Here is a 23,142-nt window from a genome sequence, read left to right on the forward strand (position 1 = left end):
CGATGATTGGAAACGATCCTGCTGCGAGGAAGCTAAACGCGCGTTCGAAATCGTTGTAAAAAATAGCGAGGAGACCTCGGAACAAGATCAGCTCGACGCGAAGTATTCGGCAAGGGAAATATGGGAGCGCTTGGAAAAGCGACTCGACGACTTAGGCGAGGAACAAAAGACACTCGCTCGAAACGAACTAGACGCGGCATTGGGAGCGGTAAAATTCTTCCTCGCGTGCAATTTCATCGAAACGGACGAAACGAGCCGCGGCGAAGCGAAACTCGACGAGGCGTGGCTTCTCGCGAAGGAGCGCAAGTGCGACATCGAAACCGCCTGCCTGTCGATGCGAATATTGAACCAAATGGGCCTGCTTAACGCGGGAAGAGGCGACAACGAGACAGCGATGAGATATCTGAGAGTGAGAAATTTTTTGACGTCATAAATTTTTTTGGATTTTTCTCTTGTTTAGGAGGCGGATCAACTGTTTAAGGAGTGCGTCGCTGCGGGAAAAGTCGCTCCGTTCGCTCTTCGAGATCTCGTTCTGTCCGTCGAGGAGTGGGCCTCCGACAATGCCAGGCAAAAGGAATTCGAATCGGAGCAGATACTCGCGCTTTTCTATCTAGCTCAAGTATACGGCAACTTGGATCGGAGAGACGAGTCGGCCGACTGTTTGAAGGAGACGCTGCAAAGACAGTTGACAACGAAGCAGTACAACGTGAAGGAATGGGCGTTGAATTGTGCCACGCTGTCAAACTATTACATTGGAATCGGTAATTATCCAGTCGCAAGACATTGTTTAGGTGAGATGACTCGGTTATAAATAAATAAATAAATAAATAAATAAATAAATAAATAAATAAATACGTGTTTTCTGTTGCAGCAAGTGCTGACAAGGTGCTGACTTCTCTTCTGTCTGACAGTGACGATGAGGACGGAAGCATTGCAAAATCTAAGGCTGACATATGTCGCTGTTGGATTACCTACTGTTTGGATTTGCTCCGAAGATCGGCGAGTTTTTCCGAGCGAATCGACGACCTTCCTTATTCGCCATCTAACCACTTCTTCGATCTGGACGTAAGCGAGTACGAAAGCCGCGTTCCCGCCTGCTCTGCGCGCACGTTCGACGCGGCGCGAGCGCTCTACTTGGCCGCCTCGCATCACGTCGAATCGGCCAAGTTGTTTTACGTTCTCGACGGGCACGTGAACGATCACGTCGACATCGTTCAACAGCACAGTCAACTATTCAAGGTGCTCGCCTCCTTCGAGAGCGATCGCGATCGCCAGTGCAAAATGCACAAGCGTCGTATAGACATGTTAGAGGAGCTTGTCGGTCGACTGAATCGCCAGTTCTATCTTCAGCTGTGTCGACAAATGCTTTTTGAATTGGCCGAAGCGTACAATAGCATGGTCGATCTGAAGATCAGCATTGCCGGCGATACGTCTCCCTCTCCCTCTTCTCAACGGGCCATGCAGAAGATTAATCGTCTGATTAAAAAGGCTATTGGTCAGTTCGACGAATTCGTCGAGTCGTATCGCGATCACAAGAAAGAGTTTCCCGAGGCGTTCGACGACGTCTCCTTGCGTCCCGTCTTGACGGCCAAGTTCTGTATGGCGCGTCTTTGGACGAAATTCGTCGTCGGAGAAACAGCTCGACGAGTGGAGAACACGAGCAAAGCTTTGGGTCTCTATAAGGAGATCGTCGACTACAAGAGGAATCATCCCGACATGCCGGACGTCTTTGCCGAGGAGATGAGCGTTTGCGAGGAAATGATTACCTTGCTGCCCATTAAATTGGCAAAATTGACGACGTACAGCACAGCTAACTAATTATAACTTAACGATCGCAAAGTGAACTTGAAGTAAGTACTACGGCGTTCTCAACTCTTCTGACTTGGTAGGGCTTTCAGTTTGGGCGGCTTGAATTTTCTCATAAATTCTGATATGGCCGGATGGCGAAAACTTTGCATTGACCGCATACTCGTCGTCATGGAAAAATTGCTTGTTGATGAACGAGGAGCGGCGTCCTTCATGACCTGGAAAACGTTCGAAATGAATGAATGAATGGAGGAGCAAGCATACAGAGTAAGCTACCTCACCTCAAACGTTTGTTTACCAGCCTTCGTAAACAACGATCTCGTTCCAACGCGAGATTTGAGCTGATTTGATTCCGTAAGTGGTTTAGTCTTCTTCATGCTCTCTTTCGAACCGTCATACGAATTTTCGTTCGTCTTTTGAAGCTTCGGTTCAGGATTCTCCAAAGCATTGTCGTCATTAGTCTCAACTCTTTTACGACTGACTACTTTCTTATTTTCTTTCTTGCGTTTCGGAGGAGGCTCGTCTTTCTTCTCTAAAATGTCCTCGTCGTCATCATCCTGTGAGATTTCATTTTTAGCCCTTCTCTTTCTCCCTTTCTTTTGTGTTTTCGTAGCTTCATTCGTCTTTGGAACATCGTCCTTTTCACGATTGCTACTCCCAACGTCGTTATCTCTTTTAGTAAGTCTCGATTGTTGCTTCCGCTGTCTTGGCTGGTGAATGTCTTCTTTTTCCAAATGAATTGTGTCGGTTTTCTTTGGTCTACCTCTGCCTCTCTTTGCGGGGATACTATCAGACTTCTTTTCTTGAGATTTCTCCTGTTTTTCAGGTTTCTTCTTCCCCAATCCGGCCTTTTGTTGAGAAACTGCTTCTTCCGGATCATTTTCCTGTCCAGCCTTCTTTTTCGGTTTCTCTCTTTTTCTGGTCTCACGTTTTTCTTTCGTTTCCGCCTTCTTCTTTGTAGATTTTCCCAATCCTGCAACGTTCTCCGTCAAATCTTCGATTTTCTCAGCGTCATCTGGTCCAATCGTAGTGCCTTGGCTCTTGCGTGACTGGCTTCGGGTACAAATGCGTTCGATCTTGCTTTCAGCTTCATCCGCCCGACGCTTTTCAGCACTTATTGTCGTCAACAATCGCTCCTGTTCTTTATCCCAGCGCCTCTTCTCAGAAGAAAGCCTTTTTTCGAGCATTTCCAACGACTCCCGACGCCTCAAAGTTTTCTTTTCAGCGTCAAATGCCTACAGGAAAAAACGTTTTCCGCACGGAAGAGGAGAACTAGCAAATTACCTTGGCAACCGAGTGCATCTTTTGGCTGAAGTTTGTTTTCACTTCCTTGAGCTCCGTCTGGAAAAAAATCGTGCAGAAATAGCTGGCAGGAGACGAGAAGATATCGTTGTACCTTCAACGCATCGTTTGCCTTCTCCAGTTTGTCGATCTTGATTCCGAATCGCATAGAATTGAGCTGCGCAAAGTGATCGGCAATCCAGGCGTCCGTTTCTCGCAAAAGCGACTTCGTTAGAGCTCTCTGAATCGTCAGAATGTCCATCTTTGTGGGCTCGCCGTGTTCAAACTGATCGAACGCTCGCGATTGGCTAACCTGGAAATCGAGTGTTGCGCATGCGCCTTTCTCATTCCGAGTTGCCACTCCGAGAGGAGAAGAAGTCGAGCGAGCGCAAAAATCAGCATTTTTGGGGGCTCTTCGCGACGCGGCTTGCCCTCTTCGCACGCTCCAACCATCGGCGAATAACATTCAACGCCACCGGACTTCGCTCGATAAGGAATTCGCTTCCGAACGTCGATTTTCCGACAAAAAATCGATTCGGAAAACGATCGCCTTGACGCGCGACGTCGCGAAATGGAGCACTTCGATCCGCGCTATCCTTATCAGGTACCTCATTGTTTCCACTTCCTCGAGCGCGCACGTCATCGTCTCCAGAATGCGTCCAAATCGAGTCGCAGTCGCGCGAAAATCGCTAGCAATCTTTTCGTCGTCGTCGCGTCGCGCTTATCCGACCTCGCGCGCGCGCCGCTTTCGCGTTTCGCTTAGCCGCTCCCTCCGCTTCCCGCCCCCCCTGCTGCATATAAGCCAATCGAACGGATCCATTTAGAATTTCTACCCCAATTCGAATCATCCGCCGAACGCCGATCGCAGTGCGACCATCGGCGGCATCGGCGGCATCGGCAGTCATCTCTTTTCGACGAATCACGACGCCGCCGCCGCTGCGCGCGTTCTTCATCGTCCCGGCGTCGTCAGCGGCGGAGGCAGCCCATTGCCGACTCTCGACTTCCGCCAGACGTCGGCACTCCGACACTACGGGAGCGGCCTCGAGTTAGCACAGCCGCCACCCCAGCCGCAGCCGCAGCCGCCGCCACCACGTCGGTCGTTTTCTCACAGCAGTCGCGACGTCGGTTTTCCCCAATCGGCGGCGTCCGCGAACGAGGCGGCGGCGGCGGCGGCGGCGACGGCGTTGATGCACCAACGCGCCGTAGCTTACGGCCACCAATCGCCGTTTCTAGCGCCGCCGTCGGCCGAGACGGTGCCGTCGCGTCCGTCGTCGTCGTCGTCGTCGCCGCGTTCTCACGTTCTGCGACATGCGTCGTCGCCGCTGACGCATAAGAGCGCTTTCAGTTCGCCGCCGCCTTACGGCAACGACGAACGACTTCACCGGTCGTCGCCCCTGGCAACGTCGATGTTAACGACGACTCCGTCGTCGTCGTCGACGACGTCGGCAACGACAGCGGTCGCGGCGCCACCGACTTCACAAATTGGATACGGACAACGGCAACAGTCTTCTCGTATGGTCGGATACGGCAGTCAATTGCGTTTGGCGACGGCTGCGACGCCACCGCCGTCAACGACAGTCGCGAAGAAGTAAGTCGACGTTGTTGGCAAATTCTGTTTTGACCTTTGTTTTAGTGAGCCGAGTCCGTGGAGCATGTCTGGTCTCGATGCTCTCGCGGCTGTGTCGTCTCTGTCTGGTCTTGGCGGCGGTCACGAGTCGATTGCCGAAAAGGCGTTTGATTTGTTTCCCAATTCGTTGATGAACTTGTCTTCTCAGCCTCAGGCTCAAGCACCTCCTTTCCCTCCTCCTCCTCCTCCTCCGCAGGCAATGACGACGAAGACGACGGCAACGACATCTCTTCCTATGGCCCTCTCGTCGCCTCCCGTTTCTGCAAAGCCGGCGAGAAACGCCGTTTTTTCTCATATGGTCCGTCAATTCGAAGCCGCGATACCAAAGACGACGTCGAGCATCGAATTGAGTCATCCTCCCGCGGACGTGCGCGCCAAGACGGCGACGCCGCCGACCCCGACGCCGGTACCGAAGAGCGAGCCAAAACCAGCAGCAGCCGATTATCATCCGCATCACTACTATCCTCCTCCGTCCCTTCCTCCTACTCCCTCTCTCGCGACGACCAACGACCCAATCAAGACGACGTCGTCGCAAGTGAAAGAAGACTATTCACAGAAGCAAGAAATATTGTCAACTGCAAACGAAGTCATTCAATACTCGTCGCCATCCGACGCCGTCGTGAAACCAGATCAGTCTACCAGTTCCTTCCCTCGACAGCAACAACAAAAACCAACAAAGAACGACGCTCGTTCTCCCCAGACGCGTCCCCGCAGCGCTAGCAGCAGCAGTAGCAGCAGCAGTAGCAGCAGCGGTAGCGATTCGGATTCGAGTTCGTCGTCCTCGTCGTCGTCCTCGTCGTCTCCGTCGTCTAAAAAGAGCGTCTCCAGCGCGTTTAATCCCACGGAGAGTTCCGAGAGTAGCAGCAGCGGCAGTTCGTCCGATTCGGAGTTTGAAAACGAGACGAAACGCAAAGCCGGCGTCGGTGCCGTCGCCGCAGTCGCCGGTCGCGGCGGCGATGGCGATGGCGATGGCGACGCAATGCCTGTACGGTGGTGGAATACGCGTTTGGGAGTCCCATACGTATTTGTCTCGTCTAGTTTTGGGAGAAGTGTCCGGACATGTACGGCGTGCGACGGTCAGGAAGATCGAGGAAAGCGCCGGAAAGACTCAGCGTGGAGGTGCGTAAAATAGAGAGATTTGGATTGATTCTTTGCCTAAGTCCTTTGATAGGAACGAAAGGGCCTTTCTCTTCAATCGATCAAGTCACGTCGACAAAGGTATGCCAGTGACACGTAGCAGAGAAGACGTTCATCAATAATTTATGGGTATCGAATATGGAATATGCGTTCTTTTCTTCGGACAGCGACGCCGACTTTGTGCTGAGCGACGGGGAAGTGAGCAGTGGCGGAGAGGGCGACTCCGAAATGGATCGCAGCGATAACGAATTTCGTCCGTTTACTGATCCCCTGTCGTCAGACGACCGTCAACGCCAGCGACGGAAAAAGGCGAAGAAGCGGAGCAAGTCTCGAGTTCTCGGCGACATCGGCGAAGAATGGGCGAACGAGAGTACAGTGACGCCTGAAATGTATCGGATTTCGTCTCGCCAGGCGTCAGCCAATGTGAAGTAATAAAGAGATATTAGCGCTATTTAGTATTCTAATTGTTCTTTTTCTTTTGGCAGTTATAAGGAGGACGAGGAAATCGAAACTGATCCGGATGAGATTCTCGAAGGAATGACGTGGACGGAAAAGGAAGGAGGCGGCGAGGATGTGGAGAATCAGGATGCAATCGAACGCGTGTTGAACGTACGTCAAGGTCGATTGGGAGGTAAGTAAAAACTACACAGAGATCATTCGGTTTAACCGTTTTGACTTGGATTCTTTTTAGACACGGGCGACGCGACGACGATTTACGCGTTGCGCGGTCCCGATACGGACGCGGGAGCCGTGCCGGTTACCGACATCAATGGGGATTCGGCGACGGAAACGCAGTATCTCATCAAATGGAAAAATTGGTCGCACATACACAACACGTGGGAGAGCAAGGAGAGCTTGGCGAAGAGAAACGCCGGGGGTATGAAAAGGCTGGAGAATTATATGAAACGGATGAGAGAGTTGGATGAGTGGTGAGCGAGAGAACTTTTGCAGGGGTGGTGGTGAAGTCTGTTGGGGTTAGGAAAAGCGCGGCCGATTTAGAAGACATTGAGTTCCTTACCTGTCAGGAGGAGTTGCAGGAGCAGCTGCTTCGAAAGCACTTGGAAGTGGAGCGTGTCATCGGTAAGAAATCACATTTTAATTATTTTTATTGCCTAATTTTGAATGACGGTGCTCGCCCTTATCTTGTCTCTCTCTCTCCTCGCAGCTTATCGTCACGGAGACGACGGCAAAGGTCAACCGACTTTGGATTACCTTATCAAGTGGCAGGGGCTACCGTATTCCGATTGTACGTGGGAGGTTGCCGACTTGATTGGGCATTCTCATCAGAAGGAAATCGACGCTTTTCTCAATCGGGAACGATCGGAGACGACGCCGAACAAGAACGCTCGCGTAAGAGCAACGACGTTCGAGGAAAAAAATTGACGACGACGATACTTCTTTTTATATCAGGTTTTGCGTACGCGACCGAAGTTCCACTTTCTGAGAGAACAGCCCGAGTATATTGGATCGAGCAGCACTAGTCTTCGTTTACGAGACTATCAACTAGACGGACTCAATTGGCTTCTCCATTCCTGGTGCAAGTAGGTTCAAAAAGATTCCGATGACCATTGTGGAAGATGAGCGCATTTTTTTTCCTTCAGGTCCAATTCGGTAATTTTGGCCGATGAAATGGGTTTGGGCAAGACGATCCAGACGGTGTCGTTTCTTTCGTGTCTGCACCACAATCACGGTCTTTACGGGCCTTTCCTCGTCGTTGTCCCCCTATCGACACTCGCGTCGTGGCAACGGGAATTCGAAATTTGGGCTCCCGATCTCAACGTCGTCGTCTACGTTGGCGACGTCTCTAGCCGAGAAACGGTTTGCAGGGGATAACGCGAAGGTTGAAGCGATCGATGTTATTTTCTTTCTTTTTCTCGTTAGGTGCAGCAGTACGAGTTATTTCAAAAAAGTGGACACCGTAAGCTGAAAGTCAACGCTTTGTTGACAACATATGAGATTCTTCTGAAAGACAAGGTACATAATAAAACTTTGATAATCGAATGTTCTGGATGTAATTATTTTGGGCAGAATTTCCTAAGCGGATACAGCTGGGCCGTTTTGGTTGTCGACGAAGCTCATCGACTGAAGAACGACGACTCGTTGCTCTATCGTTCGCTGATCGAATTCCGCACAAACAGCCGTCTACTTATCACCGGAACACCTCTTCAAAATTCTCTCAAGGAGCTCTGGTCTCTTCTTCATTTCATCATGCCTACAAAGTAAATTTATAATAAGGAGTCGACTTTGCGTGGAATGGTTTTTCTCTATATAAGGTTCGGCAACTGGGATGAATTTGAACGCGAGCACGCTTCGTATGTCCAAGGCGACAGTCGAACGCTCTCGGCCCTGCACGATCAACTCCAACCCTTTCTATTGCGCAGAGTGAAGAAAGACGTGGAAAAGTCTCTACCAGCTAAGGTCATTTTAAATTCTCTGCGCAGCGTCCTTGTCCTGTCTCATATCGACTTTTGTAGGTTGAAAGAATACTGCAGGTTGACATGTCGACCATTCAGAAGCGCTACTATAAATACATCTTGACGAGAAATTTCGACGCGTTGAATAAGGGTCTGAAAGGCAGCGTGTCCTCCTTCAACAACATCATGGTCGATTTGAAGAAATGTTGCAATCACGCCTTCCTCATTCGTCCCTTGGACGCGGACGGGACGATGCTAAGGGGAGAAGAGTACCTGCAGGTATCTGAGGATCATAGGGTGTATTTTTTATATATATACGATTATTTCAGACTTTATTGCGCGGAAGTGGAAAATTGGCGCTTTTGGACAAGCTGCTGTTGCGATTGCGAGAGACGGGCCATCGCGTGTTGATCTTTTCTCAGATGGTGCGCATGTTGGACATTTTGGCCGACTACATGCAGCGAAGACGTTTTCAATACGTCGTACGTTTATAGAGGGGAGGATCTATTGGCAATAGACACCTTTCTCTTTAGCGGCTAGATGGTAACATTCACGGTGAAATGAGGAAACAGGCGTTGGAGCATTTCAACGCTGATGGATCGCAGGTAACAGGGGAGAACGCGTCTCAATTTCAATAATCAGTCTGAAATGCCTCGGTAAAGGACTTCTGCTTCTTACTGTCAACGCGTGCCGGCGGCTTGGGTATCAACTTGGCAACGGCCGACACAGTAGTCATCTTCGACTCGGACTGGAATCCGCAGAACGATCTCCAGGCGCAGGCTCGAGCCCATCGCATAGGACAGCAACGACAGGTGCGAATTCCTAATAATAAAAACAGCGAAAACGCTGTGATTGCGTTAGGTGAATATCTATCGTCTTGTGACGCGGAATAGCGTGGAGGAAACGATCATCGAACGAGCGAAGAAAAAGATGGTTTTAGATCATTTAGTTATACAGAGAATGGACACAACGGGAAGGACTGTTCTGTCAAGGTCTTCTGCTCCTTCGTAGGACGAATTTTTGTTTTCGTATTCTTCCGCTCGTTTGATATCTTGTAAAATACCTAGGTCTTCGAATCCTTTCAGCAAAGACGAATTGTCGGCTATTCTGAAATTCGGTGCCGAGGATTTGTTCAAGGAGGGAGCAGACGGCGAACAAGACAAAAAATTGCACGTAGGTGAACGAGTTTTTTAAAAGGAAACGAAACACGGTATTTTCAACAAAACAGGAAATGGATATCGATGAAATTTTAAGTCGAGCGGAGACGCAAGCCGAGGCCGAGCAATCGGCATCGGTCGAACAAGAACTGCTCTCGCAATTCAAAGTATGAAGAGGCGTGTGCGCCCGCTTACGTTGCTCAAAAAAATTTTTGACTAAGGTTGCGAGATTTACCGCTGAAGACGAGCCTCCGTCGCCCGTTCCGTCTCCGACGAAGCCGTTTCCGGAGAGAAGGGAGAGCGTGACGACGCCGAGGGAGACCGTGCCGGCGAAAAGTTGGGACGACATCATACCGGAAGCAGATAGGAAGAAGGCGAAAGAAGAAGAAGAGCAGAAAAAGCGACTCCAGATGTACATGGGACCGAGGAGAAAGAAACAGGTGACGATGCATTTGTGAGGGTGAGTCTTTCCTCAGTTTGGACTCCGTTGCGGTTCTAGGTGAACTACTCGGACAGCGGTTTGGCTGATAAAAGCAAAAGTCAAAGCTCGACTGGAGCGAAGGGAGAGAAGGGACAGTCGGCAAAGGGAACTCGCAGGGGAAGATCCGGCAAAGGGCTTCAGGGATTCACCGATCAAGAAATTAGACAGTGAGAGAATTTTTTTTTGCGATCCTCGCTCTCGCGTCCATCTTCCTCCCTTTTTTTCAGATTCATTAAGAGTTACAAGAAATTCGTCGACATAAAATCAAGGTGCCCCGATCGCCTGTAGTTTGTTTTTCTTATTAGGCGACAACGAAATCTTTTCTCAGACTGGACGTTCTGGCCGCCGACGCCGGTCTCATGAACAAATCCGAAATGGAACTTCTCCAGCTGGCGGAAAAGTTGCACGAGGAGTGCGTTCGCGCCGAAGAAATCTACCAGTCGAAAGTCGCCGCCGATCCGAGCACGGCTAAGAAAAAGAAGACGGGAGGTGGAACGGCTCAGCTGTTCGGCGTCACCGTGAACTCGGCTGCCGTTCTGAAGAGGGAAGAGGAACTGAAAATTCTTGCCGAAGCGATTCCGGATACTCCCGAAGCGAGACGGAGGTAAGAGAAGAAAAGGAGTTGGCGACGAGAAACGATCTTTTGATTCGGTCTCGCGTATCGATCAGGTTTCGAATAGCGAGACCCATAAAGAATGTGCAGTGGGACGTGTCGTGGACGGCTCAGGACGATGCCATGCTGCTGGTGGGGTTGTACGAGAGCGGATTCGGTAATTGGGATCTGATACGAGACGACCTTTCTTTGAATTTGAAGACTAAGGTGAGCAGCGCGCGACGAACGCCTCGCTCTCTGGGACTGTGACGGGTTTTTCTCAGATTTTGCAGGCGGGCGAACGGAAGCCTCAGTCGAAGCATTTACAGACTCGCGCCGAGTATCTAGTAAAGATTCTGAAGGCGGAATTGGAGGAGACGAAGCGTCAGCAGAATAAAAAAGTGCCGAAGTTGAAAATACGATTGACAAAGACTCCGCCAACTCAGCCAAAAGCGGGAGCGAAGAGAAAGGGAAAGAAAAGAGGCCGACGCGGCAAAGACGACGACGACGACGATGACGAAGCCGACGACGATGACGAAGACGAAGACGACGACGATGACGACGACGCGGACTGGATCGGTCATGGCGGCGGCGGCGAAAGTGCGACGTCGGGTGTCGTCACTTACAAAGTTGAAACGGAGGCAGACGATGCGAGTGCGCCGCCGCCGCCGCCGCCACCGAAGAAGAAACCGAAGGCGAAGCGGAAAGCGGCAGTTCCGAGCGTGCCGAAAACGAAATCGCGACCGCCTGCTTCGAAGGAGCGTAAAGCGCCGCCAAAGAGCGCGACGAAGAATGCGAAGAATGCGACGAAGAGTGGAGCGGCGTCGAAGAAGAAAAAGGCAAAGCCGGCTACAAAGGTAGCCGCTGCTAAAAGTCGACCAAAGGTGTGGGGAAAAGAGCGTCCGTGTGCGATACGTGATAGGCATTGCGTTTAGGAAAAGGAAGACAGTCCTGAGAAAGCGCTGCCCATGTCTCGGCCGAATAGCGTCGTTCCACAGGGAGTGGGGACGACGGGAGCCGCGGGAGCCGCGGGAGCAGCGGCTGGCCCCGGTCACGTTCTTGGTCTCAGCGACATAGACTTTCAAGCGGTAAGGCTACTTGTTTTTTTTATTTGCCGTAGAATGTCGTTTTTGGGGGTTGGTGCAGTGCAAAGAGCGGCTCAGGCCCATGCGAGGAGCCATACGACATTTGAGCTCGCCTCGGGACGACATATCGGAGAAGGAACAACTAGAGCACACGAAAAAATGCCTCTTAAAAATAGGCGACCACATCAATCAGTGCATAGTCGAGTACAAAGACAATCAGGATCTTTTGAAGAAATGGAGGGGGTGAGTGCACCAAGTCCGCTCATCGTTTTCTTTAGCTTATTCCTCCAGGAACCTGTGGAATTTTGTGGCCCAATTCACCGTCTGCGAGGCAGAGAAACTGTTTACGCTATACAAGCGGGCGGCAAAGAAACGAGAAACGATGGGGTCGGACGCCGGTCAAGGATCGAAAAAGAGCGGGTTTGATAAGAAGGATAGTAGAAAGCGGACGTCGGGTGTGGGCATCGAATTTTTTGCAAGCAAGTCGAAGAAGTCCAAGCCATAATTTTTCGTGTACATAGAGAATATATCAATTAACTTTATTTAAAAAATTATTCGGTTCCCCCCCGTATAATCGTGCCCGTATGTCGCCGACTGCAAGTCGACATGACGTCAAAACGAGGACGAAAGCGCACGAAAAGGAACACCTTTCGGCTGTCGGAAATCGAAGAAAGTGGCATCGAAGAAAGCCTCGAACGAATCGCGTCGAAAACGAATCTGACCGCGTTGAATGTGAAGAGCATTTTGCACGTAAGAACGAAATGGCGACAGAAACGAGCGTCGCGACGCGACCGTCGTCTCTTCTAGTACGTTCTCAAAGATCGCAGAGTGCTCAGAATGGCGCTGAGCGCCGCTACGGCGGCAAACGCGACCGAGCGAAACGACGACGCTGAAGACGAAGAATCCGAGAAAGAAGATGAAGAAGCAGACGACGAGGAGGACGAAGACGTAGAGGAAGGCTCGAGTTCGGTAAAGAACTGAACAAAAACGAATCCGGGACCGTCGATCGAGAGCCCCTTTTTTTTTCAGTCATTCACATTGACTCGTTCGCGTCTTCGGCAAGCCACGCCTTCGAAACCGGTGTGTAGAGTAAAGGTTTTCCTTTGTTATGTATGTCTGTTTCTCATTCTAGGCGTCGCCTGCGAAGACCTTCAGTGACGTCAAACAGGTACTAAGAAGGAATATTATATGTCCTAGTGGAATTTCAATTTCATTCTCACTTTCAAGTCCAACAATTTATTTGATTTCATGAACGCTCCTCTGTCGGACCTTTCGTCGAGTTCGGCGTCCGACTGCGAATTTCAGCCGGGCGAAGAAGAATCGTTCATTTCGGACGGATCCGACGCCGGCAGCGACGTCGCCACGGCTCCGAGCACCGCAGCGACGGACACAACACAAGGACCACAATCACTTTCAAGAGAAGAAGAAGAAGAAGGAGAAGAAAATGATTCCGCAAATTTTCTTGATTCATTTCTGAATTTGCCGACGCCGTCGCTTTCGTGGCCGTCGGGAGATCACACGTACGCTCAGAATTGCGTTTCCGGATTCGTGCCGCTTGCTGGCGGAGACGATGAATCCAAGGATCCCGTTACTTCGGACAACGATGCGTGCATTCCTTCGATCGATCGGTCCCGGGAGGATCTAATAGCTCGGAGAACGCGATCGCGTTATTCGTTGGCCAATACTCTGCTCGAGCAGCTTGAAGGTGCGTGAAAGCGCTGTCTGGTCTCCGCGTGACGGACTCTTTTTCTTTAGCTGATTTTCAAGCGCCCGATGCTGGACCCGATCTCTATCACACCGTCGAAAATCCGGGTGAAGACGATTTGGCGTGGCGAGAGTGGTTGGGGGATTTGATGAAGACGGATTTTTTGTGTGAAGAGCGGACTGCCGGCGACAGCGACGGCGACGGCGACGGCGGCGGCGGCGGCGCTGCCTCTGTGACAGTTGCCGACGAGGAAGAGGATCCCGAGTACACGGTCGCCTTGGATGAGATTTGCGAAGAGGACGAAGAGTATCGAAATGATCGTCCTGTTTTGGTTTCGTGTATGTGAACGCGATTCTTCGTCTCTCGGGCAGGCGAATAATTCTCTCTTTTTTTTGTAGCGAAGGAAGTCAGTGACTTGCTTGAAGAGTTTATCGAAAACGTGAGAGGGGATGGAGGGTGGGGGCTTGCTACACACGGGATGCGAACGCGGCTATCTCTTGTTGCATTGGTTTAGTAGAACCTCTCTATAATGAATGATTTGGGGCCTTCTTTTTGGGAATGGGGGCCCCCCACTCAGAAAATCGTTCCCTTGAAAAATTGCCTATATTGCGATAAAGTATCTGAACGTAGTATTCACTTATGGAGTTTCTACCGTAGCTAGAACAGAAACCCTGACGATTTTCATTGTGTTTCAGTGTGCGACGAAAGGATTTCTGCCCAGTCTTCTCGACGATTTTTCAACGTTGCTAATAAAGTATTGACGTCGTACAGGCAATAAAGAGTCCCGGCTCCATTCCACTTGTCTAATTTCTAGGGAAGGAGAGACGGGTGTTGAGGGATCTAACCTGTTCAACAATCAGCAATTGATCACGCTGAAGAACCAACTGCGACAAGTATGCAGCAATGTATTTGCCTTATATATTCTCAATCGATGTCGTTTGCGCGATGCAGCATCTTCAATTGGCGTGCCAGGGCTATCTACTATCGGTTCAAGACTCGACACTGAACGAGTACACGGTGACGTGGAAAGAACAAGTGGTGCGCTCGAAATTCGTTTATTTCGTGCTTGCTATACTTCCTGTTCTCCTTTGTAGAAGGAACTTCACAAGCGTTCTCAACAAGGTTTTAATTAATTAAATCAATGCTGCACGGCTCGTCAGAATTTGACTTTTTTTTATAAGGTGGAGTCGAGTCTATTTCTAAACTGCCTGGAATCGAAGACGCTAAGGCTTTGGTAACCGAAGACCAAGAGAAAAGTTAGCACCTACTCATTAATTAATTAATTAATTAAAACAACGCGATGTTCTCTATTTTTATTTAATAGTTTCTGGTGAACAATTTGTATGCGGTAGTGGAAGTAGGAACTATTCGGCGGCGCCCGCGTTGTTTTAATTTCGTTGATTTTTTAAAACTCTCTAGGACGTTCGGTCACGTTACCGATGAGAGCCGTCGATTATCTCGCTACAGCTCTTTTGGATCGATCAGAACTGTTTGCCTACTGGGATCTTCTTCCATCGGTGGGATTCGGTGAGATAGAATTACTGTAGCGACCGAAAGGGAAGTATGAAGGAATGTTTTAGCTTCCGTAAGCAGTGGACCTCTTTCCGACAGCATTCGTCCAAGTTTCACTCAAGCAGAAGACAAGTAGACGATTATTCTTTTCGTACTGTTTCGAATGTGACTTTCTTGTCTAGTTTGATGGCGATTGGGCTGGAGCGGTTTTCGAAGAAGTGGGATTTAGTTTCCAAGCGATTTCTTCCCACGAAAACGGAAAAACAAGTCAGTGCCGCGTGGATTGACGAGACTTTTCGATCAATAGATATTTCTCTTGCAGTTAAAAATTCGCTTCAAGAATCTCTGCTCGGCTCGATTCGCCGAAAATTCGGTAAAAGAGTGGAAAACCACGGGCAAAGTATCGCTAACCAGTACGTACACGAACTTCCTCGCGTGAGTGCTCCATGGGACTCGCATTTTGTAGATACTTGTTATTCTGCTACCGAACTAGACGTCGACTTGTCCACTGCTTCGGTTGCTCGAATGTTCAATGGTCCAGCGCCCGAGTGGTTTGTGGTACGTGCGCGTTCGCGTTTGGTGCAGGCAGTCGCGCTTCTATGTCGCGCGTAGACGTATTCTCAGTTGAAGGAAATCGAAAGCGGAGCCATTCCGCCCGATTTCGGCAAGCGACGAATCGATAGAGACGAACTGCGACGAATAGCGCCGGCGTCGGTGCCAATCACCGCCGCGGCGGCCGGCTCAATTCACAAGTGAGACTGATCGAACAAAGACGCCAATATTCGTCTCTGTCCCCCAAGGTTTGTTCTTTGCTCCGACGGTCCGGGCATGCCTCTCCTGCACGTTGTCAAGAGCACGCCGAAAGGGCTGGATTTTTCGGGAAAGAAAGCGGCCGTGTCGTTGTCCTCTCCCTGCGTCTCGCCCCTTCGGAACTCCGATCCGAATGCCGGCGTCGCTGCGTCCGTTCATACTTCGCCCGCCACGGCGGGGTCAACTACTTCGGTTTCAAGTCCGGTTGTTGCCGTCGGTTCGTCCGCTGTGACGACGACGATGACGACGACGACGACGACTTTGTCGGCGGTGAGAACGACGGCGCTGAGTTCGACGCAGCCGGCCGGTGCGCGAAAGCCGCACTTGACGAACAGAGCGATGGTGCAGAGTATCTTGTCTAAGCCGGATCCTAAAGTGAGTACGCGGATTTCGAGCCGAGCATGCACGGTTGCTTTCGAAAGTCTAACCGTTTTCCGTTTGTTAAAATCGTCGACTCTAGGTAGACTAGTTATATAGCACCTTGATTTTACCATAATGCCGTCACTACGTTCGCTTGTGGCGTCGTTCAAATATCGCGCTATTTTTTTATTGTTTTTAGGCGAACGAGCGATCAGAGCAGTACGCTTGTTGGTATTTCAAGCAGGTTAAGGTATCATTTCCGAGTGTATTACTCGCAGCGTTTTGGAACGCGGCTCTCTTCTAGAAAACGCTTCAGGATTATCCTGACAAGTACAGTGATTTCGTTGCCGTGATGGAAGCGTACAATTCAGGCAAGAAGACCATAAGAGAGGTAGGCATTACGTTTGGCACGACACGGTAGATAACGACTTTTTAAAAGCTATATCGCGACATCTCCGAGCTGTTTGAAAATTGGCCGGATTTAGTCAGACGATTCGCTGGTTTTCTCCGACCAGAAGACGGCTTATTTGCTGAAGCAGTACGTTTATCTCTCAAATCGGATTTTTTTGCATAGTTCAAACCAATTCACTTTAGTTTGAAGACGTCATGGATTTTCATCAAGCGTATAACTTTCTTCGAAAACTAGAGGTGAACGAGCCGTCCAATGCTCCATATTTCACTGACCATCGTTTTTTTTTACTTCAGGCGTACTTTCGCAAGCATCCATCCAGCCACTTGCAGAAAATATGCCAAGTGCTGGCGGACTTCAGTCCAACAGAAAATAATGCTGTCGAGGTAGCCTCGACGTTACCTAGTCTCACGTTTATCATATTGCATTCTGTCTAGATACGGGCAAAGGTAGTGCCCCTGTTGAAAGGGCACAAGGAATTAATAGACGATTTTAACGATTTTTTCGACGAGAAGGCGTTCTTGAAGAAGTGATAAAAATTACCGGTACAACGTGCATCAATAACACGCTCTTCTTCGCTTTCTAGGTGCTCCGGTCCTTTTGAAATTATTCACATGAATAGCGGCACCGAGGACGAGGTACAAGGATCTCTGTCGACGCAAAGGTACTTCACTTTCTTTGCTTAGGTAGACGAGTTCGAAGAGATTCGATTCTCGTCGTCGTTTGATGACAACGACGCCGGCGAAAGCGGTCGTAAGCGACTCAAACCTTACCGTCGCAAGTGTCCCCTGTGCGGCAAGCCATCTCGAGCGGCTGCAGCGACAGCGGCTGTCGCGGCGGGGCGACCCGTTTTGGGCAAACAGAGACAGACTTCGAAGCTTTACTGCTCCTGTCGCGGGACGAAAAAACGACGTCCTCCCGTCGCTTTGCCGCGAAGAAGGCAACCGGTTGCGGTCGCCGCTGCCGCCGCCGCCGCTGCCGTCGCCGCCCCCGCCGCCCCCGCCGCCGCCGCATTGACTGCTTTCCAGTCTCGTCAGCAACCGAAGATCGTCGAACAGCAGACAACGAAAAAGACGCCTGTTGAAGACGTTCCGTCCGCGAGTGCAGTCGAGACGTTAGTGCCGAGGGACGAGGGCGAAGCGGACGCTGAAGACAACGGCGAAGAGGAGGAAGAGGAAGAGGAGGAGACGAGCGACGAGGAAGAGGAGAGAGTGCAGATAATGAACTCTAGCGACGAATGCGTTGTTTTGACTGAAGAGGACGAGGAGGACGTCGAGGAAAGGGAAAATGGACAACGAAACTTAGCGTCGGCCGACAATCGCGTTGTCGACCAAGACGGCAGTGTCGTCATGTGGGGCCGGGACGACGATCGAATGGTACTCTCGGTGTGCCGGGAGAAAGGCATGAACGCTTCGGCGTACGAGTTTCTGGCGTCGAAATTGGAAAACAAGACGATAGCTCAAGTTCGCGAGAATCTCTGCCTATTGGATCCACGTTTTACGATTATATTATTATTTATTATTTAGATCGAGGCACGCGTGGAGAAGTTGATGGAACTGTTCAACAAGACAGCGCAACAACAAACAGTACCAAAGACGGAGGAAGAGGAGGACGAAGAAGAAGAGGACGTCTTCTGTACGACTCAAAGTTCGCCAGACAGTTGTTGTTCAAGCATCGAAGTATTGAGCCTGTCGGACGACGAATAAGGCATCATCAACTCAAGTGAAAGAGGTACAGAATTCGCACACGCACGCAATCAGTATAAAAGTGTAAGTAGATACATCTAATGTTTATTGAGATTGATTTAGTTGGAAGAATAGAGGGAAACGAGCCGCTGTCTTTCCCTCAACGTCTTCCACGCCGCGTCCTTTTCCTTTTTGCTGAGCGCCTTTTTTCGAGCCTTACAGGTCTGTGACACACACGAGTCGCGAGTGAGGCGAAGGGAAGAGGTAAAGAAATGTCACAACGCACCATCAATCTCTTATAGACGTCTAGTATTTCGTCGTCTAATTCTTGTATCTGACGTCGAATGGCTTGTCTTTGCATCTCTTCTCTAGCCGCTTTCAAGAGAACGTCCTTCTGACGTCGATTGTACGCCATCTAATAGAAGAGCGTCCAAAAGGACAATAATATAAGAGGAGGCAATTATTCATACAACGGCCTTCAGCTCGTCCTGCTTCTGTTTTAATTCTGTAAGAATCTCGTCGTCGTCAGTACGCGCTATTGCTGTTTTCTATAGAAGAGTATTTGAGGCTGGTTTCTTCGCGCGAAGCACCTACTCTCACCGTCTCCCCTTCGTCGATCACGCCCAACGCGGCGAGCTCCTCCTTGAGCCGAGCCTCGAGCGATGCGACGTGAGGAATGCTGAACGTTCGTCCACCTCCTCTGCCCGTCATTTTCTGCTGCTCCGATTTCACTTTCAAAGGACTCGCTTGCCCCTGCGCAGCAAAACGCGAGACAATTCCCAAAATCTCGCGCATGACTACGTAGATACATACGTCCTCCTCCAATTTTTCCGGCACGTCATACGACGGATTTTCGTCCACGAGAGCCTTAACGACAAATATTCTATTACGAATCACGAGCATAATAGAAGTTCGTCTCTTTACCGCGAGAAGGCGCTGCGTCAGGGGACCCAATGGGCACACGTCCGATGGACCGCTGTTCGCACTCACCGCCTGCTTCAACATCTTGTCTAAAGAAAGAATTAGCAATGAGACACTGACGTATTAATAGGATGTCAGTGAGATTGTCGTACCAGTCGTCGACCAATTCGGAGTCACGTCTGCGACCGTGTTGCCACGCTGTCGACCCACGCGCGATCCGTCTCGTTGCTCCTCCATCAGATCTTCGTGAGCCCATCTGAAGTCAGAGTAGGAAGTAAGAGAGTCAGTCGGTCTTGGTCTTATATTCGAGAGTTGCCTTTCTGCGTAAGGTTTGCCCAGTGGCGGAACGGTGAAGTAGTCCTGCTCGTCCGACCGCGACAGAACGTCGTTCAGAGTGACTATGTCGTCTTCGGTGATGTCACGGCAATACGGTTCGACTGAACCCCAGAACCGATGAAGAGATTCGGCTTTCGGTCTGCAATTGATTGATTATCTCCACAACAGTTCAATCCTTTGGTAAGACTGTTTACCTTTGATATATTGCCAGCTCGTCGTCATAAGCCGATGCTGCAGTGGAGTCGAATCCTTTCTGCTTCTTTACTGACCGACCTTCTCCTAGGAGGAAAAGGAGGAAGACGAGAATATCTAAGTCAGAATGAAAATTCGATTTATGTGCCTGGAGGAGAAAGGATTCTCTTCTGCGATTTGGCCAGCTTCCTTTTTAATTAAAAATGCGTAAGAATCGACTCGTGTCTATATAGATGCTTCAAACTCACTTTCTCTCTCGTCGATCTTGCCACTCGTTCATCAGCTGGAACTCGTTCTGAAGAAGTTTCATTCTCCTACGAAGAATCGTTTGTTCAAGTCTTTCTATACAATTTTCGTCGTCTGCAGAAGCCTTACTGATGGGCAGCTCCCAAAAGTGCTTCTATGTCCGTTTGCAAGGCACTGAGTTCGTCCGCTTGAACGGATCCATCTAAAGTCATCGTTTCTAGGTCGAAACGCCGTCTGCAGCGGAATCTGAAGGCTGCATTACCTTTTCTTCCAAGAAGGGTTGTATATTTGGGGCAGCACTAACAGGCGGAGGCAGTGTATCCGATTGAGGTGGGTCACAGTAGCTCTATGTACGATATTCTTACTTGAACGTGGTCAGCGAGGCTGAAGTCGCAGTAATGAATAGGAGGTCCCTAAGAAGAAGATAAAAGCAGGTAAACAGAAGTCGATTTCTTACGCCGAGATCCATTTTTCCAACGGTGCTATCCGGGCCGGTTGCGGATGTAGGCGACGCACGTTAGGTTTTCGGGGGAATAGACACGTGCTGACACGTGAAGAAAAATGCGAAGAAAAAGACGTTGAGATTGCGCCATTCGACGCTCCGTTTGGATAGGCGAAATAACGATCGACGTTGCTTTGATCTCGTAGACGTCATTCGGTTGGGGGCTCCCAAACGTCACGGTGTTTCTCGTCCTTTGCTTTGTCTCTACTGCTTCAGTTGAATATTTGGACGAGAAGAGCATCAACTTTTGCCTGATTTGATTCGTTATCGTGGACGGCAACGAATCAAATCCAATAAATATTTAATTAATTCGTCTTGGGGGGGGGGGGATCTTCTTCGAGTCCTTTTTTGTTTAGTAAAGGCACTTTTCCATATTTGGCTGGCCGGACCAAGTTCTCATCAAAACGTTGAGAAATTTCTTCAATGACATTTTTTTTCTTAGACGGACGATCTGAAGACGTTTTATCCTGGCACTCTTCTCGAAACGGGGCACGACATTCTCTTCCTTTGGGTCGTCAGGATGGTGTTTTTTGGCCAGAAACTGATGGAGAAACTACCCTTTGGTAAAGTAAGTCATTTCTCCAATAAATATATGATTCGTCTTGGGGGGTGGTGATCTTTCTTCGAGTGAGAAAAATCGTTTTGCGTTTAATTACGAAGTAGCAAACGTCAGGGGAGGCACTTTTTATATTTGGCAGACCGGACCAAGTTCTCATTATTTCATCAAGGGCATCTTTTTTTTCTTAGACGGACCATTTGAAGACGTTTTATCTTGGCACTCTTCTCGAAGAAACGCGGCACGACATTCTCTTCCTTTGGGTCACTCAGGATGGTGTTTTTTGGCCAGAAACTGATGGAGAAACTACCCTTTGGTGAAGTAAGTCATTTCTCCAATAAATATATGATGGATGGCCTGCCCTGACTGAGGTTGTCGCGTGATGATCGAGAGATGCGCACGGTAGAAAGATGAGCAAACGCTCGGCAGCGTCATTGATCCTATTGACGTGATAGAAGAAATTTCTCTAGAGGTGCCAAAGTGCAGTCTATTTTTCCGAGACTTTTTTCCTATTGCGGGTGTTCTCAGGGTCTTCACCAGATGCTCGAGAAGGGAAATCTTATCCGAGAGAAATTAAAAAGGCGAAAGCTGGCCAGTTACGCGAATCGAATGAAGGAGACGAAACCTCAATGTTCGTATTGGTTTATCTCGTAGAAATAAGATTTTCCGGACGGCCGGAATTCCCGAGTGCGGAACTGGTGCACTTATACGTCGCAAGGTGAGGTGAGAGCGTGTTGTCAGTCGAGTTCACGTTTGCTTGTGACGTCGAATCCGCGTTTATAGGACGAGCCATCAACAGCTGGTTTGGGCTGACGAAGAAGTACACTCGCCTTGCCTGCTTACTCACGCTGAGCGAAGAGCATAAGAAGCGGAGAAAACGACTGATTTTTTTGTAGTCCTAGATAACTAAGGAGGCATGTGGTGTAGTAGGCACATAACATGACTCGCACGCCTTGCACCCATGACGCGCTAGGTAGGCAGATAGGTTAGATAGGCTAGTTTGGGGCACCGGCGGGGTGGTGCACCCCGCGTGCGCTGCCGCCGCCATGGAGAAAAGAATAAGGTACAGAAATTTTATTTCAATAAAAATAAAAAAAACAAGCAGATCTTCCCCTCTCTTTCGCGGGCAGTTTTTGTTGACGGGAGTCTTGCCCAGGACCCCGGAGCAGTTTTAATGATGGGGTCGTGCTCAGGACCCCAAAATCCTATCAATGAATATTAGTGGACAACAGACAATACGTTCTATGCGTACCTGCCATCTTTTCTTGATCGAGGAATACGTCGATCTTTTGGCCTGTGTACGCCTGCAAGAAAACGCTTGCAGATACATATTTTGCTGTAGGCGTTGTTCTCCTGGAGAGACTTCCAATAAGAATGGTAGCCTCAAATAGGAGATACACGCCTTGAGTAGGCAGTTTTTCTTCTCTGGGCCGCACAACCACTTCAGTAGTTGATATATGCCTGCCTAGGAGACGCTGGCCTTTTAGACGTTATGGCCTCATACCAAGAGGAGGCATACAGGCAGTTTAGAAGACTGCAACTATAAGGAAGTTGCAAGTCTCCGTGATCCCGCAGTTGGACCAACCCGTCCTGCCGAGGACGTTGGGACCGCAGTCTACCTCCTTGACGTAGTTTTTGTTTTCTTTTTCACAACCCACAATTCACTCTACAGTCCAATGTCATTAGCTACAGTAGGAGAATGCAAATTTTGATAAGTGATCAAATTTGAGGCTATTAATAAGGCGCCAAATTTGGAGGCGGAGCGAAGGACCGTTCGGCTCTTCAAGGAAAACAAACTCAAACTGATCGAAATTCGTCTTTTCAAAAGACTCTCTGCTATTGAAGTTTCCACCAAGACAAAGTCAGGCTCGCTTTACGTGCAGTGTACGCGACTAAGGGCGTAGAATTACCAATTTCGCGTGTATGCGTGTCGTTCTGAACACTGCCACGTCATCAGATCGGGAAGAAATGGTCAAATTCGGCAGAAATATGCCGAGAGGGGCCCCAGCGTCTCGCGTTGTTGTTTTTTGTACCTTTGAGCCTCTTTTCGTAGGACGTACTCCAGAGTGCTCGTTCTGCTTGTCGTTCGCGGCGATGGTCGAAAAAAGCGACGCAAAGCGTTACCGAGAGAGATCGAAAGCCGCCGTTTCTCCGATCTTGAGCGAGAGTTCTGGAACGATTCTTGCTTCTTAGTTGCAAATAACTGCAAAAAAAAAACGACGCGAATGTCATCCAGGTGGAGAATCGCTTTTTTCATCGCGAAAATGGGGACCCAATCGCTTATGCGCTTACCGACGCCGTCTTCGTTCGCTCCCACGCCGTCTTCGG

General features: G+C 49.6%; 5 protein-coding genes and 1 long non-coding RNA gene across 8 annotated transcripts; 4 read left to right on the top strand and 2 right to left on the bottom strand.

The window, feature by feature from the left end:
- Positions 1–200: 200 nt before the first annotated feature.
- Positions 201–2,396, top strand: LOC136192157 (KIF-binding protein-like). Its single transcript, XM_065980676.1, has 3 exons — positions 201–409; positions 461–791; positions 872–2,396. The coding sequence occupies exons 1-3, from the start codon at positions 335–337 to the stop codon at positions 1,816–1,818; spliced, it is 1,353 nt and encodes a 450-aa protein (XP_065836748.1). The 5' UTR covers positions 201–334; the 3' UTR covers positions 1,819–2,396.
- On the bottom strand, positions 1,771–3,862 carry LOC136192156 (DNA ligase 1-like). 2 transcript variants are annotated; one of them, XM_065980675.1, is made up of 5 exons: positions 3,401–3,459; positions 3,203–3,349; positions 3,091–3,147; positions 2,088–3,041; positions 1,771–2,024 (listed from the first exon to the last, which is right to left on the bottom strand). In XM_065980675.1, the coding sequence occupies exons 2-5, from the start codon at positions 3,347–3,349 to the stop codon at positions 1,869–1,871; spliced, it is 1,314 nt and encodes a 437-aa protein (XP_065836747.1). In that variant the 5' UTR covers positions 3,401–3,459; the 3' UTR covers positions 1,771–1,868. The 2 variants fall into 2 exon arrangements, with proteins under 2 accessions (XP_065836747.1, XP_065836746.1); XM_065980674.1 differs by having other exon boundaries at positions 3,203–3,862.
- On the top strand, positions 3,439–12,134 carry LOC136192151 (chromodomain-helicase-DNA-binding protein 1-like). The gene is made up of 31 exons (XM_065980670.1): positions 3,439–3,691; positions 3,912–4,675; positions 4,721–5,699; positions 5,753–5,833; positions 5,886–5,932; positions 6,019–6,279; positions 6,337–6,482; positions 6,543–6,780; positions 6,831–6,931; positions 7,017–7,201; positions 7,262–7,392; positions 7,453–7,669; positions 7,733–7,825; positions 7,880–8,070; positions 8,125–8,269; positions 8,326–8,544; positions 8,595–8,747; positions 8,799–8,870; positions 8,928–9,077; positions 9,127–9,272; positions 9,333–9,438; positions 9,494–9,589; positions 9,644–9,862; positions 9,922–10,070; positions 10,131–10,172; positions 10,232–10,507; positions 10,573–10,723; positions 10,780–11,379; positions 11,431–11,583; positions 11,642–11,823; positions 11,872–12,134. Exons 1-31 carry the CDS (start codon positions 3,659–3,661, stop codon positions 12,083–12,085), a joined length of 6,540 nt encoding a protein of 2,179 aa, XP_065836742.1. The 5' UTR covers positions 3,439–3,658; the 3' UTR covers positions 12,086–12,134.
- A 1-nt stretch (position 12,135) lies between these two features.
- Positions 12,136–19,723, top strand: LOC136192152 (uncharacterized). Of its 2 annotated transcripts, XR_010671110.1 has the most exons (32): positions 12,136–12,330; positions 12,388–12,549; positions 12,610–12,660; positions 12,713–12,748; positions 12,808–13,285; positions 13,336–13,623; positions 13,684–13,724; positions 13,981–14,039; positions 14,100–14,178; positions 14,237–14,323; positions 14,380–14,407; positions 14,467–14,541; positions 14,610–14,642; positions 14,705–14,812; positions 14,866–14,929; positions 14,980–15,064; positions 15,120–15,210; positions 15,264–15,355; positions 15,410–15,549; positions 15,598–15,982; positions 16,167–16,217; positions 16,272–16,358; positions 16,407–16,505; positions 16,562–16,615; positions 16,673–16,762; positions 16,814–16,905; positions 16,963–17,014; positions 17,063–17,839; positions 17,903–18,107; positions 18,185–18,325; positions 18,372–19,256; positions 19,312–19,723. XR_010671110.1 is itself a non-coding variant. In XM_065980671.1 (29 exons), exons 1-29 carry the CDS (start codon positions 12,187–12,189, stop codon positions 18,080–18,082), a joined length of 4,008 nt encoding a protein of 1,335 aa, XP_065836743.1. In that variant the 5' UTR covers positions 12,136–12,186; the 3' UTR covers positions 18,083–18,206. The 2 variants fall into 2 exon arrangements, 1 of the variants encoding a protein (XP_065836743.1); XM_065980671.1 differs by lacking the exons at positions 18,372–19,256; positions 19,312–19,723 and having other exon boundaries at positions 17,903–18,206.
- LOC136192158 (transcriptional adapter 3-like) lies at positions 17,967–20,260 on the bottom strand. Its single transcript, XM_065980678.1, has 15 exons — positions 20,214–20,260; positions 20,122–20,169; positions 20,019–20,055; positions 19,886–19,958; positions 19,759–19,824; positions 19,659–19,699; positions 19,513–19,597; positions 19,299–19,457; positions 19,135–19,238; positions 18,986–19,071; positions 18,875–18,928; positions 18,662–18,814; positions 18,532–18,609; positions 18,348–18,476; positions 17,967–18,285 (listed from the first exon to the last, which is right to left on the bottom strand). The coding sequence occupies exons 1-15, from the start codon at positions 20,223–20,225 to the stop codon at positions 18,181–18,183; spliced, it is 1,230 nt and encodes a 409-aa protein (XP_065836750.1). The 5' UTR covers positions 20,226–20,260; the 3' UTR covers positions 17,967–18,180.
- A 444-nt stretch (positions 20,261–20,704) lies between these two features.
- LOC136192159 (uncharacterized) lies at positions 20,705–21,906 on the top strand. The gene is made up of 4 exons (XR_010671111.1): positions 20,705–20,826; positions 21,006–21,286; positions 21,343–21,537; positions 21,598–21,906. It is a non-coding gene; the product is annotated as an uncharacterized lncRNA (long non-coding RNA).
- The last annotated feature ends 1,236 nt before the right edge of the window (positions 21,907–23,142 follow it).

The sequence above is a fragment of the Oscarella lobularis genome, chromosome 10, assembly GCF_947507565.1.
Source record: "Oscarella lobularis chromosome 10, ooOscLobu1.1, whole genome shotgun sequence".
Taxonomy (NCBI): domain Eukaryota; kingdom Metazoa; phylum Porifera; class Homoscleromorpha; order Homosclerophorida; family Oscarellidae; genus Oscarella; species Oscarella lobularis.